Source organism: Papio anubis, chromosome 1 (genome assembly GCF_008728515.1).
Source record: "Papio anubis isolate 15944 chromosome 1, Panubis1.0, whole genome shotgun sequence".
Taxonomy (NCBI): Eukaryota; Metazoa; Chordata; class Mammalia; order Primates; family Cercopithecidae; genus Papio; species Papio anubis.
This window is the reverse complement of record NC_044976.1, coordinates 201,951,430-201,969,911: the sequence shown is the minus strand read 5'-3', so window position 1 is coordinate 201,969,911 and position 18,482 is coordinate 201,951,430. Positions and strand designations below refer to the sequence as shown.

The window sequence follows — 18,482 nt, the reverse complement described above, 5'->3', positions numbered from 1 at the left end:
AGTGAGAGAGCCTGCAATTTTTCTAAAGTCTAACAAACCACATTTCAGAAGAGGAGTTTGCATCTGACAGAACAAATTTGGATGGAATGTTTTTTTTCCTTAATTTACTTTTTTTAGAATTTTCCACAATGATGAAAACAAAACAAAGATTGCTTCCTTTCTTTACTCCAACGTCAGCCTGGGCAGATGTGGGATTGGTACAGATTCTTGGTCTGTGGTAGCTACTCAGTAATTGGGGTGCTCTCAATGCTGCCAGTGATACCGGATCCATTCATTCACTCACTCGTCTTAATCCTTCCTTTGTTAATTCATTAGTCCACTCTATAATTTATCTTATTCAGAAAAGGATATGAGATAACTAAAGCAACTCTCTGATGTAGGGAAGCGTTACTGGTTTTAATAGATTAAGATGCTCATTATTAACACTATGCATTTGATCTCTTCAGTCCCTGAGTTCTCTTAAAACTTTGCTCCCATAAAACCTTCATTTAGATTTTCAAAATGTAACCAAGTGAGCATTTCCTTTAAAAAAGTGACACTTAAAATTTTTGGCCTTTGTAAGTATGATGACTCTGTCCCATGTCACTGAATCCCTTGCAGCTAACTTGGGCTAAACCCACTTTGGTCGGAAGCGTTACTGTTTTTCCCTGTGATAACCAGCCCACAGAGTTATAGAGTGTCAACCTGCTTATTCCACATGCTATGGATGTGTTACCCCCATATTAGTTTGGTAGCACTGCTGTACTAATACCACAGGCTAGGTGGCTTAAGCAGCAGACTTTTGTTCTTTCAGAGTTCTGGAGGCTGGAAGTCTAAGATCGAGGTGTCAGCAAAGGTTGGTTTCTCCTGAGGCCTCTCCCCTTGGCTTATGGATGGCTGTCTTTTCCTTGTGTCTTCACATGGTCTTCTTTCTGTGTGCATACATCCCTGGTATCTCTTTATAAGCCCAAATTTTCTCGTCTTATAAGGACACCAGTCTGTTGGATTAGGGCCCACCCTAATGGCTTCACTGTAGCTCAGTCACCTCCTTAAGGATCCTTTCTCCAGATAGCGTCACATTCCCAGGAACTATGGGTTATCTTGTCAACATATGGATTTTGAGAGGGACAGAATTCAGCCCGTTACACCTCCTGTCTACTAAGTTTAAAACATTTTGCTTAAACAACAACAAACCCTGGGTATCTAGAAATTAGGAGAATAAGAGTCTGCAGAATAGACCAGTTAAGTTGAAAGTGTGTATATATGCCAAATTCGGAAAGATACACGTTATGGTATCATAGCTTATCTCATTTTGTTTCCGTTTTTACTTCCTCAGTGTTGGAGTTTCCAGATCAAAAGATGTGCCACCATTTGGCCCACCGATTCCCAAAGGTGTAACTTTTCCAAAGTCAGCCGTGTTCCGGGACTTCCTTTTAGCCAAAGTAATCAACGCAGAGAATGCAGCCCATAAGTCGGAAAAGTTTCGAGCAATGGCCACTCGAACGAGGCAAGAGTACTTGAAAGATCTGGCGGAGAACTTTGTCACAACTGCCACTGTGGATACCTCTGTGAAGTTCAGCTTCATTACACTGGGTGCAAAGAAAAAGGAGAAAGTAAAGCCAAGGAAGGATGCCCACTTGTTCAGCATTGGAGCCATCATGTGGCATGTGATAGCACGGGACTTCGGCCAGTCTGCTGACATTGAATGTCTTCTCGGGATTTCCAATGAGTTCATCATGTTGATTGAAAAGGATTCCAAGAATGTTGTATTTAACTGTTCCTGCCGGGATGTTATTGGGTGGACATCTGGATTAATGAGTATCAAAGTGTTTTATGAAAGAGGAGAATGTGTCCTCCTGTCCTCGGTAGACAACTGTGCTGAAGATATCAGGGAAATTGTTCAGCGATTAGTAGTAAGTACATGTTTTCTATTTTCCCTTATGTTTTCAATTCCAGATTCAAAATAACTTTCACTGGGGAAATCCTACCATGATTATAGCAATTAGGGAATGCATTACTATTTCTTACAGATACAGAGCTTAATTTCAAATGCTGGGTCCTTTTGAGGAGTTGTTGAATACATGAACAGTGGAGAAGCAACCATCATAAATTGATTGGAAGAGTTAAGCCAACCTGCAAAAGAGAACATTGAGATGTATTTTAGTAGCATTTGAAGGAAAAACAGAATTATCTGGGTAGAATGTCTGTTTATGGAGGCTGACATAACATACCTTCCCAGTGGGTAATTAACAGCAGAATTGCTGTTGAGTGTATGAATGATGAGTCCTATTTGCAGTTCAACCCTGCATGTTTATACAGCAGGTATTTTTGTGTAATGTGCCAGATTAAATATATTATTAATCTTAGAGCCACTGTTTCTTAAGGAAGTTTTTCAGAATTACACATTAATTTAGAAAGGCTTTTAAAAAGTCAGACCTAAAAAAGATTTTTGTGTATGTGATTTTTAGTGCAAAACCCTTATATTTTATCCATGGTGTTCAGTAGTCATATTTCTGCTCCCAATTTTAACGAAGTAAGAATTAGATTTTAGTTTGAGCATATAAAATAAAGTAGTAAGAATACATCAAACTATTTCCAGTTTTTATTTTTGGTAATATAAGAAAAAAACATGCTTTGACAGTAGAATTTCTTGTGTGTATGTCTTCCCCCAAAAGGGATGTTATTTTTTTTTTTTAATTAGAAAAGGTTTAGTTCACTATGGATCATGAAAAAAGGAGAAATTATATCCATTCCTTGTCCCCTTTCCTCCCACCAAATATAAATTACCCTTTTGTTGTTACAGACCACGTATAAGAGAAGGTAAAATCAGGGCAGTGTCTGCTGGCCTCGGAAAAGTAATTTCATTATTTGTGGAGACTGTTTACGGTAAAGGGCCTCAGTATGTTCAACAGTGTTATCAGGTATATGTGTGCAAGCCTAGATAAGGGGCTTGGGGTGATTAAGTAAATGATTAAATGCCTAGAGAATTGACTTGAGTTATACTGATGAGTCTCTGGATGCATTGTGCTTTTGCTAATTGCAAATACTTCTTTTCAGCATATCCACCAAATCATTATAATCTGTGCTTCTGAAAGTACAACACAAATACCACTTCACCAACCATGAAAATGTACTTTCCCTGGATATTTACACAGGGGCTCTTATACATTTGCTATTCCATGGACCCCATCCTATTTTGCTAGAAAAGTGTATTGTCAGTGTGACCAAGATGCACAATATTACAAATCTATTTTAGGAATTATATTCTGTGTCTAGGATGACGTGCAACATGAGCTATTGGAAGCAAGCCAAACCAAAGACTGTTGAAGGGATTAGATCGTAAGTGTTGGTACAGGGTGGTAGTAACAGAAATGGGAAGAAAGAGAAGAATGCAGTCATCGTGGAGATGTTGGGAATGCCTGCCCGTTTGGCAGGTGGTTAACTCAGTGTCCATTCTCAGGCGGTGGAAAGTGGAACTAAAGGTGTCTGTCTTGCAGGTAACAGTACAGGAGGGGAATGAGAGTTTGTTCCTAGAGGGCCAGGCAGGGTTCACTTCCCAGATGTGCACCCCGTGCAGTTGCTCAGGGACCCACTCTCAGAAGAGTTTGTGCTTGACTGAATGCTCTGCCATTGCCATCTTGAAATTCTTCATAATTTTTTCATAAGGAGCCTTGCATTTTGATTTTTCATGGGGCCCCACAAATTACATAGCCAGTCCTGGCTAGGAGACTACAGTTTTCGTGTGATAATTGGGTCCATGGAGGAAGTCCAAATACATGGAGAACACCTTCCTTCAGACTTTGGGGATGTGAGGAAGCAATAAACAGAGGGGAAAAAGAAATAGCAAAAAGACAAAGTAGGGGAGATGGCAGGTGACTGGAGAAAATGAGCAGAAGAGCCAGAGCTGGAGGACTCTGGAAAGGCTCAGCCAATAACTCTTCATTCTGATACATGGATGATAAATTTCACCTGATAATTGCATTGATATTTGAAAGAAGGCTGGGTACATGTTATGTGTCATCTTTTGATAGGATTGCTTAGAACAGAGTTGAAAAAGAAGAGAACAAGATATATTTGTGTTGTGCGTATTACAGAACTACTTCTTCAAGTTTTAAGTTACTTCAGTTCATGACTTTAGAAATGTCAATATTCTAAAACGTCACCACTAACTAAAACCAGCAATCCCCTTTCTGCATTTTGCTGAGTCGTGAACTGTCATGGCTGTCTGGGAAAAGCTGATTGGCATTGTGTGCACTTGTGGTAACCATGGAAACATCAGACACAGTGGTGATACATGAACCAGCCCCAGTCCCACAGCTGTACTTACTGTCATAGGTCTTATTAAATAGGTATCTGTGTATTCAGAGCATGTTTCATAGAAATAGAGCGTTCATTAAACTGAAACTTCATACATTGCCTCTGGGCTTTTGGGGATAGGAGTATGATACCTCCCAACTTGAAATTCCCACAGATAGGTGATGTCATAGTCATCAGATGATATTTAATGAGCCCGTGTTTTTCTTTCATTGCATGTAAACTATGCTCAGTGAGTGCTTTTGAAGACTACGTTAGTGGTGCTTTAATGTACCAAGTGGGATGCAAACCACCATTCTTCTTTCATGTTCCTTTTTGTGGGACTGCTGTTGACTCTCTCTCACTCTTGAGCAAGGTACATACACTGGGGCTTCCTCTGCTTGGGGCTGCCCTCAGCCCCAGGAGACAGACCCAGTGGAGGAGAGGCAGCCCATAGGCCCAGAGGGACTCTCTGCTGCCTGCCAGAGCACCATCCTGCACACTTGTCTTGTGAACAGATGGCCAAGGAGTCTGGCTGGCCTGCCCCCGCCATGGATCTGAATGGTCCTCACCACTCGGGCAAGCACAGACAAGGACCCTAGGGGACAGAACACTCCACAGTATGTCCCCAGGGCTGGTGCGTAGAGAACATTTAGAGTTTTCTTAAAGCTCTGACTTTCTGAGTTTGCCCTTCGTGAACCTCAGAGTGGGCTCTTAAGCGTTAGCTTTCAAGTGTTTTGGGGTGTTTTTCTTTAAATTGTCTAATGAGTTTTAGTGCTTGCTGACTGAAACTTGTAATGATCTCCAAAATCTTTACGTTTTACATCGCAAAAATCCATCTAGAACAATGGGATTTATATGCTTAAAAGCCAAGTCACTTGACACGATAAAGGAAAAAGGGGAATTATCTCAGTCCATCTGAAGCTCCCAAGCTCTGGGTCAGTGACATCTAAGAAAGCAGGACACCTGTATGAAGAATAGATTTGACTTAGAATGAAGAATGAAACCATTGTTGTGCTGCTATTATTTTCTTTGCACTTGATGCTAATGTTAATTGCGATCAGCTCTGAACTTAAATGTGTCCTCGTCTTGTCACTTGGACAGTTTAAGGAAAAGGCAGAGAGAGACGGGCTGGGCTGTGAGGGCCCAAGGGAGAGGGCTGGCATGGAGGCCCATACGTGCACCTTTGGTAGAGCCCCATGGCAGCTTGGGCAGGAAGGGCGTCTCTAACAGTCTCCTTCCCCCTTAGATAGTGACGAGAGGCTGCGAGACTGTGGAAATGACCCTGAGGAGGAATGGGCTGGGCCAGCTTGGCTTCCACGTGAATTTTGAAGGAATTGTCGCAGATGTGGAACCTTTTGGCTTTGCCTGGAAGGCTGGCCTTCGCCAAGGGAGCCGCCTCGTGGAGATCTGCAAAGTCGCCGTGGCCACTCTGACGCACGAGCAGATGATTGACCTGCTCCGCACTTCTGTGACTGTGAAGGTGGTCATCATCCAGCCCCACGACGACGGCTCCCCCCGAAGGTAAGGCGTGCCAGGCCCAAGTAATGCTCACTCCTCCTTCGCCTCTGTAGCAGGTGGCTGTCCTCACTGCCCCTGCAAGGTCCTCAGAAAATGCAGTCAAGTGCATCTTGGTACAATGTTGTTGCGATGTCTCTCATTCGAGGAATTGAAAAGGAGCTTTAAAATATGTAATAAATGATAAAAAGTAATTTTCTAAGCAGTTTATTGGGACATTGACTACATAAAAGCTGAGCTATTCTGAACTAACAGGAAGAGCACCTGCCTGGTTCCCCTGGACCAGTCAGACTTATATCTAAGAGGAAATAATTCTGCATCACAGCTCAGCCTTGAACACATTAAATACCATTCAGTTAGAATATCCTCCCATAACATGAAGCCATTGATTATTTTAAAAATATTTAATAAACCAATACTTGTAGGTATGAAAGATTTAATAAACCAATACTTGTAGGTATGAAAGAATGTTGGAACAGCGCATGTACTCTGTGTGGTGAATACTCCATTCTCAATTGGAGCTTGAGAGATGTTGAACTGGTTCAGGGCGTTGTCATAAACTGTCAGGAGAAATAGATGAAAAGGAATGGCTAGACTTGGAAGGTTCAGAGGCAGATAGGTGGAGGGCTGGGATAAGAATGGGGTTAGAAAGCAATACTGTTCCATTACTAATAGAAAATAATCATGCCCAACATAAAATATTAGGCCAAAAGGAAAAAGAATGCTAATTAAGAAGGAGCCATTCATTCAGGCTGTGGCCCACTACTTGTGGTAATGCATGACTGGTGGTAGTATCTAGAGCACTTTCCCTCTGTCTTCATTCCCAAATGGAGTTCCTACAGGCAGCCTTAAGAGCTCTGGCTTGTGAGAGACTAAGTATGCTTGGAATCCAGGAGTTTGCTGTGTGGCCTGGGGCAACTCACACACTCTCTAAGTCTCACTTACTCTCTATAAGATGGGATGATTATATTGCCTACCTCCTACGATTTCAATGAAGATGAAATAAAATAATGTATGTAAAGCACTTAGAACCTTTTAGCGTAATTACCCCACACATTTAATTTAAAAAAATAAAACTTTAGGCTGGGCCCTATGGCTCACACCTGTAATCCCAGCACTTTGGGAGGTCGAGGTGGGCAGATCGCTTGGGCCCAGGAGTTTGAGACCAGCCTGGGCAACATGGCAAAACCCCATCTCTTCAGAAAATACAAAAATTAGCCAGGTGCAGTGGTGTGCATCTATAGTCCCAGCTACTCAGGAGGGGAAGATAGGAGGATCCCTTGAGCCTGGGAGGTCAAGGCTACGGTGAGCTGAGATCGTGCCCCTGTACTCCAGCATGAGTGACAGAGTAAGACTGCATCTCAAATAATAATAAATAAAACTTCAGCATATTCATTTTAATTTCTTTTATATTAAAAAAGAAATTCTTATTATCCAAAGATAGTAGGCTTGTTGGGTCTACTTTCTGGACTTACTAACCTAGGTCATGCTCTCTCCTTTCTCTGTCTCCTTTCTTCATCCTTTAAGCCAGCACTCTCCATTTGCCCTTCTACAGTGATCTGTGTCTGTACTGTTCAGAGCAGTAGCCACAAACCACAAGTGGCTATTACGTACATGAACTATAGTGCAACTTAGGAAACGAATTTTTCCTTTTAATTAATTTATATTTCATTGGCCACGTGTTGCTAGTGGCTGCCGTATTGGATAGATCAGCTAAACCATGATCTCCTTTTAGGAAAAAAAGTTGCTTACACTGTCTTCCTCTATGGTTAATGCGCAAAATCTTGCAAAAATCTTTCTCTATTAGTTATCTTACCATTTGCCTCCAGCCTCACTCTCTGTGACCTTGTTTCCTGTGTTTGCCCAGTATGTTTATAAAATAAGGATTTAAGAAACTAAGATTTCTCTGTAGAGTATCAGTCCCATGTGAAGATGTTTCTTATTGCCTTGCCTGATTCTGCCTGGTTGAATCTATCTGTTTTTCGAGAGTCCCATGAATCACATGTACTACTCTGAGTCCAAAGAAAATAAAAAATTAATTTATTAAAAATGGGTCTTAGAAATAGCAAAAGGCAAATCCTTTAGACCTTAAAAGCTAAAGTACTATATATGTAAAAATCTTTTATAGTAAATTTTCCAGCATTTGTTAGAAATTTTTTCATACAGTAAGATTTCTGTCTTCCTTAGTAGAAATACAGATTTTTAATGCTTATGATAAGAATCAGTCTTTTATCTGCCTTTGTATCTTTTATTTGTCCTAGCAGCCGATTACTGTAGAATTGGACGAAAATGTTACCATGAGCTTCCTTTGGGTTAAAAAATAACATTTCTTGCCTATTTTTAGTTTTAGTCTACTGTTAGTAAGAAATTTTTAAAGCTTTCAAGAGATCTGTTTAATAAAAATGGTAAAGTTGTCGTTATATTTGGTATTTAGAAATATAATTTAGGAGAATAGAATTTTCTACGAAATACTGAATTGTTTTTCAGCTAAAACAAACAAAAACTACAATTTGAAAGTTCCAGCAGCTGTTATCTTTTTATCCAAGGACATGTTTTTCCTCTAAGGAGTCAGTTATCTGCCTTGGTCTATACATAATTAATTCTTTGTTTTAAATGCAAATTCTCTTATTGGAACTAGGCAAGATATTTATTTAAAGATTTTGCCCTTGCTTCCTAGGAGTCTCATTAATGTCATTCCCTAAACATACAGGGTTTTTTTTTTCCCAATTAATCTGTAATAACTGTCTTTTAACCTTAGCCAGAAGGATTAGAATTAGCTATTTGCCTAGCAGCAACGTTCCAAAATTGGCACACCCATCATCCACATTACTGCAAGTCGTGAAGGCTTTAAGCCTAGCCTGTATCATTTAAAGTTCTTTCAATTCAGTTTTCCAGTTTTCTGTGAATCTGAATTTGTAAATTTTTAAATTCATATTTTTGTTAGTTTTGATTTGTTTTCTGCCTGCAACTGTCTGGGTGCCCTGATAAAAGTACTTGCTGTTGTCAGACAACCTCTCATAACCAGACACCACCCTTGCAATACCAGCCCTTTGCTTTAGACCGCAAGCGTAAGTATGAAATGTCATTTTCAGTTTCACCCTTGCACTCAGCATGTTTAGCCTTCTGCATTATTAGATTTGTTAAGAAACTGTAGAGGAGGGACTAAGGGGAAATGGGTAGCACTTCACTCATTTTAAAATTTAAAATACAAACCCTTTAAACCAAACAACCTTTAGTACCTTTAACCGTATAGTAACACATACCGGGATGTGCCTGAAGCTAAAGCTATACATTTGACTTGCAGCATGGAAAATGACCTCAATCTTTCTCAAACTGGCTCTTAGTGCTTGTCAGGGAGGAGGAATATTATTTAAATGGACATGTATATGCATGTATGTGTTTCTGTGTGTATGTGTGTATATATACATATACATTTTTTAAAGTGGTTTTTAACATAAACACTATGAAGACTGCAAAAATGGCCAAATTAAGGAATTACGAGATATTTTAGTCTCATAAGTGTTGGGAAAAATGCTTCGGTTCATTTTTGCCATTTATCAACTCCCATTTTTTTCCTACCAGGATATCACTGAGGACATCATTTGACATGGGAGCCCAGCTGCTCCTGTGGGCAGCATGAGCGGCCTGTCATTTAATAGACAGTGTCTCTTGTCCTCAGGTCAAAAGGTGTTTGGTTTTGACTCAGAAGCTGCTGGATTAAATGCAGTCTTTAGTAGGAAAAGTGTTTATTAGTATGTTGAATCCAAAGCCACCTGCGTTTTGAATTCCCAGAAAAGTATTTATGTTCAATCTAAAGCCACCTGTGTTTTGAAGTCCCCTTTGCCAGCCTAAGGGAGGTGACAGTCTAGCCTGTCCCTCAGCTTGAAAGGAAGTCAGAGCCATTTTTAGTTTTCCTTGTGGATTTGCAGGGAATGCTGAGCAGGGAGAATCCCCCTTGAGGGACACTTATTAACTGATCTCGTGCTGGGATTGGATCCTGGAGTGAATTCATATACAGTGGGAATGAGTGGCAAGGAGCAGTTTGGGAATAGCACTCTTCAAATGGAAATGAGGTTTGAAAGGGGAGTCATGGTGTTTCTCAAGCAGACAGTCTCTGTGGCAAAGATGAAGAGTTGCTCAGGCCAGAAATGCTTAATTAAGATCTTTCTTGTTTTTGCAACGGATAATTTACAGCCACTGGTGTGGCCCAGCCTCTGGCCTTCAAAGGTGACTGACATTCTATCAGTGTCATTTGAAGGAAAGCATATCAGCCTAAAAGGCGGATATAAAGGAAGTAACAACTCATCAGAATTACGCATGAGTTGTTATATAATGTGAGTGAATTTAGTAAATATGTCCAATAAATATGGAAATGAAATTCCTTGCTACAGTGCATCTGTTTTGTGTGAATTTTTTCATACTTTGTTGATATACTATCCAAGGCATTTTTCTATATAATGCAAAACAGTGGAAATTTTCTCATGTTATCATGAGTCTAAATTATTATTCTCTCATCATTCTATAAAATTAAAACTTTATTTTCTCATCTCCTGTTTTGCTGTCTGTTGCCTGATCATTCAACCCCCTGAAGTATGCAGAGAGGAGAATATGGAAATAGAAGGAAAACTCAATTTTGTCAGTTTAACAGTTTTTATTTTTGTATGTATATCTACACACATACATATATAAAATAAATGGTGGGCTGAAATCTGGACTCAAGTGAGCTTGCTTTTAAAAAAAAAAAATGTTTCCATGCTTTATTCCATTTATTATTCATTACAAAGCAGACTTTTTTTCTTTCCAGCTTTTAGGTTCAAGGGGTACATGTGCAGGTGTGTTACGTGGGTAAATTACGTGTCGTGGGGGTTGGGTATACAGATAATTTTGTCACCCGGGTAATCAGCAAAGTTCCCAGCAGGTAATTTTTCCATCCCCACCCTTCTCTCACCCTTCACCCTCAAGTAGGCCCCGGTGTCTATTGTTCCTTTCTTTGTGTCCATGTGTACTCAATGTTTAACTCCCACTTGTAAGCAAGAACATGGCAGCATTTGGTTTTCTGTTCCCATGCTAATTTGCTTAGGATAATGGCCTCCAGCTCCACCCGTGTTGCAGCAAAAGACATGGTTTCAATTCTTTTTTGTGGCTGTGTAGTATTCCATGGTGTATATGCACCACATTTTCTTTATCCAGACCACTGTTGAACATCTAGGTGGATTCCATGTCTTTGTTGTTACAGTGCTGCAGAGAACATGTGCGTGCATGTGTCTCACGTGAGCTTTTGTATTAGAGTTCCAACTTATTTGTATGGGTAATAAAAATTAGTTATGTCTGGTATTGTCTTATGGACCCTCCAGGAATGAATTTTGATGTGAAATGTGAAAACAATACAGAACAAAGGTAACCTAAAGTACAATCCCTATTCTGAGTCCTCTGGCCAGTTCCTCCAATATAACGTTCAGATTGTTCTCTCACTCCCTAAAGTAAGAACACAGGATTATAGAATTGAAGGTCGATTGCCTTGCATTCACTCATTCACTCATTCATTCATTTATTCACTCATTCACTCACTCACTCTTAACTAGCTTGTGCCAGGAACTGTGCTGAGCACTAGGGCTTTTAAAACGATAGGACAGATGTAATCTGACTTTCAAGGACTCCTTTTTGTCTTTCTGGCTTTCTAAAATGCCGTAAGACTTATTCATATTTTAACTATTTAAAAGTGATTTTTCTCAAACTATAGCAACAACTTACTACTTAATAATGAATGTCTCAAAGTAGTGTAGAAAACGCTGTCACCCTCTCCAATTAATAATCTACACTTTAGTGCCCCCGTGTTTTTTCATTTTGAATGCTGGGATATTACCATCACAGTAAGAGGAATGCATAGAGTGGCGGTAAAGCATGAGCATTGTGTTAGACCAGTAACCATCTCATGCTTGACAGGTTACACCGTGGCTACCATAGTAGACAGCCATTGGATGTTCTCCCCCATAGAAATACATTCTTCAGAAATCAGGCATCAGATAGCTAGCTATTGAGAATCTTCTCTGTATAATTTTGAAGTATGTCAGTGCAGTGTTGTTCCTGCTCTTAAGCTTTCTAAGAAACAAAGCAGTTGATTTTGATAAGAACGTGCTGAGCTTCTGTCCAGTGCTCTGACAGGTACTGGAGATACAAAGACACCATCTGCCCCTGTGTCTGCTTCTCGTGAGGGAGGAAAAGGATGGAAGGAAGCTGATGAATTAGTCAGTGCCAGATAGCCTCACTTCCTATTTCATACGACACCTTTTCGATTCCTGACCTTTATAAGAGGGCTTGGTCACGTGTGATTATGGTCCAGATGTGTCTCTTTCTACCTATTCTGGGTATCTCTCTGTTTCTATCTGTAAATTAAGGAATTTGTTGAAAAGCAAATTACTATTTCATTTAGTGCCTATTTCATGGATGACACTGCCCTAACCTTTACAGTAAGTTATACTATGTGGTTATCTCCCTGTTGGAAGCCTTTGATTTTTTAAGTACCAGAAAGAGTTTGTGATTCAAGTGAATGAGCATCAATTACCCCTATCACCTGGTTGGATAATTTGGAGTCTTTTAGCTATTAGCAGGCTATTAGCAAAACAGACATTAAAATGATTAAAATATCAGTGATTACTTTAATCCCTAGGGCTATAAAAGAATTCTTTTACAAAATGCATAATATTTAAAAAACATTTAATTTGTTTTAGAGGATCGGCTTTTGTTTCCAAAGATTCTTTTAGCACCTACTGAAAAATATGACATAGTGTAGGCTGCATTAACTGTTCTTTGATGGTTTTCTTTAAAAAAAAAAAAAAAATAGCAATATGTTTTAGGAAGAGTCCTGAACTTAGAGTCAGAGGACCTGAGTTCCTTTGTGAACCCTATCTCTGATTAACTGTATCATCTTGCCAACCTCTGTAGCCCTTCTTCTGAAAAACGTAGATTTTCTTTGTACCTCACAAATTTTTGTGAAAGTCAAATGATGTATGTGGAATACTATAAAGTGCTACACATGCTAAGGTGGTGGACTGGAATTAAAGGATAGCATTGCAGTACTTTGTAAGGCTTTTCCTTAGATCACTGGATTCACTTAAAGGTTCTCTGTGATGCAGCCAAGTAAAGTAAAAGCAATAGGGAATTTCAGAGTCCAGTAAATGCAAGTTCCAGTCATGAGATTAGATGAAGCTGTGGCTGCACAGTCTATGGTACCTGGTACTGTTCAACTGCCCTCTCTTTTTTTGATAAGAATATACATTCTTCCCTTTGAACTTTCTCGGTTCTCTAGGTTTTTTGGTTTTGTTTTGCTACTCATCATTCCCTTAGGACTCTTCCCCTTTCTTAGTTTCGAAGTAGCGTAATACAAAGTCATGTGTCCTACTTTTATGTAAGATGAAAAGAATAAAGTAATAGGATAATGATATATTGTTCTACAGATGAATGTAGATGAAGGGAATTTTACAGCTCTAAAGATTTTTTCAATTTGAAAGTTAAACTTTAAAATTCCAGAACTCTATAAACATCTATTATCTAGAACTTTCATAAAATTGTATGTGCCTTTTGCAGTTTAATGTTTTTGGAGAAACAGAAAGTAATAATGTCTATTTGTAATGAACTTCTTTCTTTTGAAGCTGTCACTTGAGGAAGTTTACATATTTTGTGTAATTTAATCTTGTTACACCCTCTGCTGTTACTATTCTATTTTCAAGAGGAGAGTCTAAGAGGTTATCACATTTCTAAGCTACACATAGTCATGTCTGGGTTTTGAGCCTAGAGCTCAAACTCTGTCTTTAATGGAGACAGTTTGGTGTCTAGGGTTCCTGTTGGGAACAAATGGAAAAAACTGTATGGCTTGACTGGACTCAAACAGTGGTGGTCTTGACGGTCAGCCTGCAGAGTTTGAAGCCGTGATTTAGAACCAAGTCCGTACCCTAGCCAGCAGGGATTCTACCTTCCCGTCTCCAAATTATTGATGGTAAATGGAAGGTTCTTCCGAGAAACTCAAAGTGTCATTGGAAAGGAATGAGCCTGGGTGGGTGGATGCCATCTTGGGGGCCTTCCTGGGTGCCTCTGAAGTTGTGGGGTCCATACACTACAGTACTTGGCAGTGACTGTGGTATCTGTTAACTGTGAGCAAGATTGGACACCCCCTCTTTGCTGATCATGTTCAGGAAGCCAGGAAGTGGTGGCAGCTGTAACCAAGAAGTCTTCTGGTGGAAAGTTTAGCTTTAGGCGTCAGGAAGCAGGAGAGAAAGCCCCTGAGTATGAATATGAATAAGTTAATGAGTGTCCCTTTTACAGGATTAAGCCATCCCAGGAAGTCCATGATCGTGAGTTCAGAAGGACAAGTAGTACTGTTTTTAGAATAGACGAGTAAAATGTAAGATCCTCTGAGGATGCCATCTAATGGAATTACCTGTTATTCTTACAGTTTGAGAATGCCACATTTTTGACTAACTAGCACATTTTCAATGACCTTCTTGGTCTACAGAATGTTTTGCCTTCCAGCATATGTTTTTGAGTGAGAAGAGAGAATAGACTCAGAAAAGTTATTGGCTAGAGAAGAAATGTGAAAAATTGCACTTATTTTTAACCCTGAAGCTGAGTTTGTATTGATCCCTACGTAGCGTGGTAATTAGGAGCATAAGTCGATGATGTGTACATTTGTTATGAAGCAAAGAGGAAATCAATATGCATACATAAAAGTGATCCCACAGCCTTATCTTGAGGTTTTTTAGTATCTCCTATTGGCAAGCAAACTGTAAGGCATGTGCCAGAAGCTAGAAATGCAATTTCCATCCTTTGACTTGATTTGGTATGTCGAGAGGAAGCCAAGCGTGTGTATCAATGAGGTCTGAATTTTTCTACTGTAGCAGGAAAGCAAAGTCTTTTCTTTAAGAATGTTGCAGTTACACACAGGTTGAGCAGCTTGCTTTTTTAAGAAATGTCTTTTTGTGCTAGGTCTTTGGGCATTTAGTCTGTTGGGGTTTCAGTTAGCCTTTATTTAACTCATGGAAATATTTGCCGTGTGCCCCATCCATAACAGCCCCGAGTTTGACACTCCAGATGAGCTGGGGTGTCGTGCCTGGTGTCCTGTGCTAAAACCCCTGAAGAGGGAGAGAGGATGCGTGCCAAGGGGGACGCAGATCCATTTCTGATGGGCTCTGCAGCACGAGGACCTCTCCAGGCTCATTTGTCATTCTTCTTTTATGCCTTTTCCCATTTCCCTAAATATTGGTTGAATTTTCCATATGCATCCTTTAAGGAATTTCTCATACATATGGAACAGAACTGAGTTTGACTAGGCTTGATGATCACTTATATCAGTAGTACTAATTTGGCATCTTAGTCATAGAAGTAAACAAAGCAAAAGCTAGTTCATAAGAGTAGTTGCTGTAAAAGTGTCACATAATAACAAAATTAGTTTTGATTTTAAAATAAAACCATTCTTTTGAGAATAGCTAAATTTTATTAGGGCAAAAGGATGCCAGTTCTTATTATTTTAAAAGACCTTTCCTATATGACTTTCTGCACAAGGTTGGAGATAAAATCATTCCACCCAGATTCTCTCTTCAACTTAATGGATTGCACAGATTTTTGCCAGCACTCTCTCAAAATATGAGTCATGATTATGCATTTATATTACATGTTTCCTTCCAAGCCTCAAGCTAAATTATAGTGTCTTATAAAGACTACAGTCTATGGGCATGAATTAAGTAGGCCACACTACTCAGCCATCTGTCTTCTCTTTCTTTTTTCTTCTTAAAAACCCATACCAAACAAACTTGAAGGCCAAACAAGCACTGGAAATGCAAAGTTGCCTTTTGGTTCACAAGAGTCAAGGTTCACATTCCTTTCACTCAACACATAACTCCAGGATCTTTAACTTCGATGGTAGTCAGTTACAGTTCCTGATGCGCACTACTCAGGTAGCTGGAACCTGTGAGACACCAAAGCCTGGTGTTCACCTGAACATCCAGTGATCCTTAGAGCATCGGTTTGAGTGGAAGACGAGAGTAGGTTTTCTTGATGTTTCATTATCTACTGTCATATCTTACCTTTGATTTCTGATTAGGTCTTTGGCTATGGGGATGAATCAGTAGCCCTAGGGATGTGGTATCTGAATAAACAGAAAATGCTTGGAAACCATGTACATCTATGAACAAAACTTGTAGAGCCTTGGCATTTTATAAGAAAATAATGCAACCCAATGTAATTTGCATTTACTCAGTTTGACCAATAATGTAACTATTAAACTCAGTAAATCCAGAGTAACTTAAACTAAGTAAGAGAGGAGAATTTTACTTTCGGGAAGGGAAACAGAGTTAAAATAAAGGATAAGAACTAACGTTTACTGATGCACAGAGAAATCACTATCTCATGTTCTATAAACAGGTGTAAGATTTCTTTAGGAGGGCGTATTCAGTCCACTCTTCTCTATTAACGCTACCATCAAAGGATGGGCGCTACCATCAATTTGGTTTCCCAAGTCAAAAGTTAGGATGTTGTTTTTTATTTTTTTCTCTTTCTCTGTCCCAAGCTCCAAGCATTATGGATTTGACAAGTTAGAAATCACTTTCACCCAGAATTTTACAAGCATTTCCTTTGTTATATTTTGTACCTTCTGGTATTGTTCTTGAGAAGAATGGAACTATTCCATGCCCAGGTCCTTAGACACTTAGGCTCCCACCCACCCCGTCCCCAGAACCATAGGCTTATTTCCTTAACCCAGGAGTCTGAATTCCAAATGATGTGTTTTCATATGGACCATTTTTTATTCATTGAGCTGGGTACTCTCTGGACCTTTTAATCCAGTTTTACATATCTTTTAGTTCTAGAAATGTTCATATACTATTTCTTAATAATTTCTCCCCCTTTTTTTCTCCTCTTTTGTGATAGCTCTGTCTGGTAGCTGTTGGACTTTTTGAATTGAACTTCAGTTTTCTTAAGTTTTTCTCTCTCCTAACTGTTTGAGAGAATTTCTCGATTTCCCTTCCAACTGTCTTATTGGATTTTTTAATGTTTAATTTTAACTCTCATAAGTTCCTCCTCTTCTTCAGCAATCTAGTTGCTCCATGAGCTTCACTGCAGCGTGATTGGATGGTTTACATCTGCTTGTCTTTTCTCTAGAGAACCGTCTTCTTTGATCTCTGTGGGGTGGTGAGCATTCTGAGGCCGAGTTTCGGGGAAGGAGAAGTGACCCTGGGTCTCATCTCTGCCTTAGGCTTGTGGTTTTCATCCCTGTTCTCTGCACCTCACGCCCTTGACTCTGCATCTTTTCTGTTCTCTAAAAACCACTGCTCTTGCCCACCGTGGTAGAGGATTGGTTACTGCCTGACGAGGCCAGGCACTTTGTGGACCTCAGGGCCTAGGGCCGAACTCCCGTTCCTTCTTTCTAAGTAACTTTTAGGCCTAAATCTCCCTTTTCACTTGGCCTTCTGCAGTGCTTGGTGCTTCCCATCCCTGCACCATTTTAGGGTTCTCAAGGACAGTGAGTGATCTTCCTTCCTACTGATATTTCCTCTGCACACCTTCCTCTGCTCTGCTAAACCATAACCTTTCTTCGTTCACCTCCAACTTTACATCCTGTGTATTAGCGTCTCAGGGATCTCAAATTCAGCTGGCAGTTGAGGTTGTTTCTGTTTCACGTTCTCCCTGTCCTCCTTGTTCTGTTGTGATGATTTTCAGAAAAGGCTGAAATTTTTACTATACCATGGTGACAGTGGAATTCTGCTTTTTAACAGAGTGATCCCTTGTTCTAGTAGATTTCTCAAAGGGCAAATATTAGGAAGTGGTGGTGTTGTTGACGACTCTGGAATGTCTAGGGAGAGGCACTGGCTTGGGATGCTGACTGCTTTGCCAACAGGGTAAATTGGAATGATTTGCCCGGCACTCAAAGTTGAGCCTTAACCTAGTCTTCCCGTGTCCTTGCCCAACTGCACCAATTAGCTTTGCGGGCTGACTTTGGTCAAGTTAACAGTACGCCTTGTACTGTGCAGTTGGTAGGAACCTTAGGGATAGCTGACTTAAATCATATATTTTAGGCTAAAGAGTCTTAAGTACCTGACTAATTACTGAGCATATGGGAAAGCTGTCTAGCAGGTGACCTTTTAGGAAGCTGTGATGCCTGTTTAAGAGAGTAACCATGGTAACTCAAAGCCACACCTGACTTTCACATAGTGGACACTCAGGTTTTCCCTGAGTTGTGATAGCTTTTACTAAATGTGCTTTTCACTTCTCTCAGACTCAATTAGAAAGTGATTTGTAACTCTGATTCCTGATTATGTTAATATAACTATAATTTAAAATATCTGCTCAGGTTATATAACTGAAGTATTTTTAATCTGTTAAAGCTTATTTATCACCCATGTTCAATGTTCTTGATTCCACACATGCATATTAGTTAAAGATATGATCAGTTCTGTCCTAGAAGTTTGCTAATTACCTGGAAAGACAGAATTTATGTATGAAATGCCTGACAGCAATATCCATCTACTAGCCAGAGCCAAAACCATGATACTGGATCATACTGATCCATCCTGGTTAAAAATAGACAAGGCCCCCATAGCCAAGAATGGGGTTATTGCACACACTTGCATGGCTTGTGTCAGAAAGGTGCCTTCCTGCAGTGGTGAGGGACCGCCGAAGTTCAGCCATTCTCTGCACAGGGGCCT

The 18,482-nt window shown here is 39.9% G+C and overlaps 1 protein-coding gene across 24 annotated transcripts in view; it reads left to right on the top strand.

Moving 5' to 3' along the window:
* The window catches only part of SIPA1L2 (signal induced proliferation associated 1 like 2), a 231,545-nt gene that overhangs the window by 162,924 nt on the left and 50,139 nt on the right, over positions 1-18,482 (top strand). For all 24 annotated transcript variants that reach the window (XM_031659420.1, XM_031659381.1, XM_031659380.1 and 21 more), the window contains 2 exons: positions 1,316-1,892; positions 5,522-5,796. In XM_031659420.1, the coding sequence (XP_031515280.1) occupies positions 1,316-1,892; positions 5,522-5,796 (852 nt within the window). The remainder of the gene's footprint in view (positions 1-1,315; positions 1,893-5,521; positions 5,797-18,482) is intronic.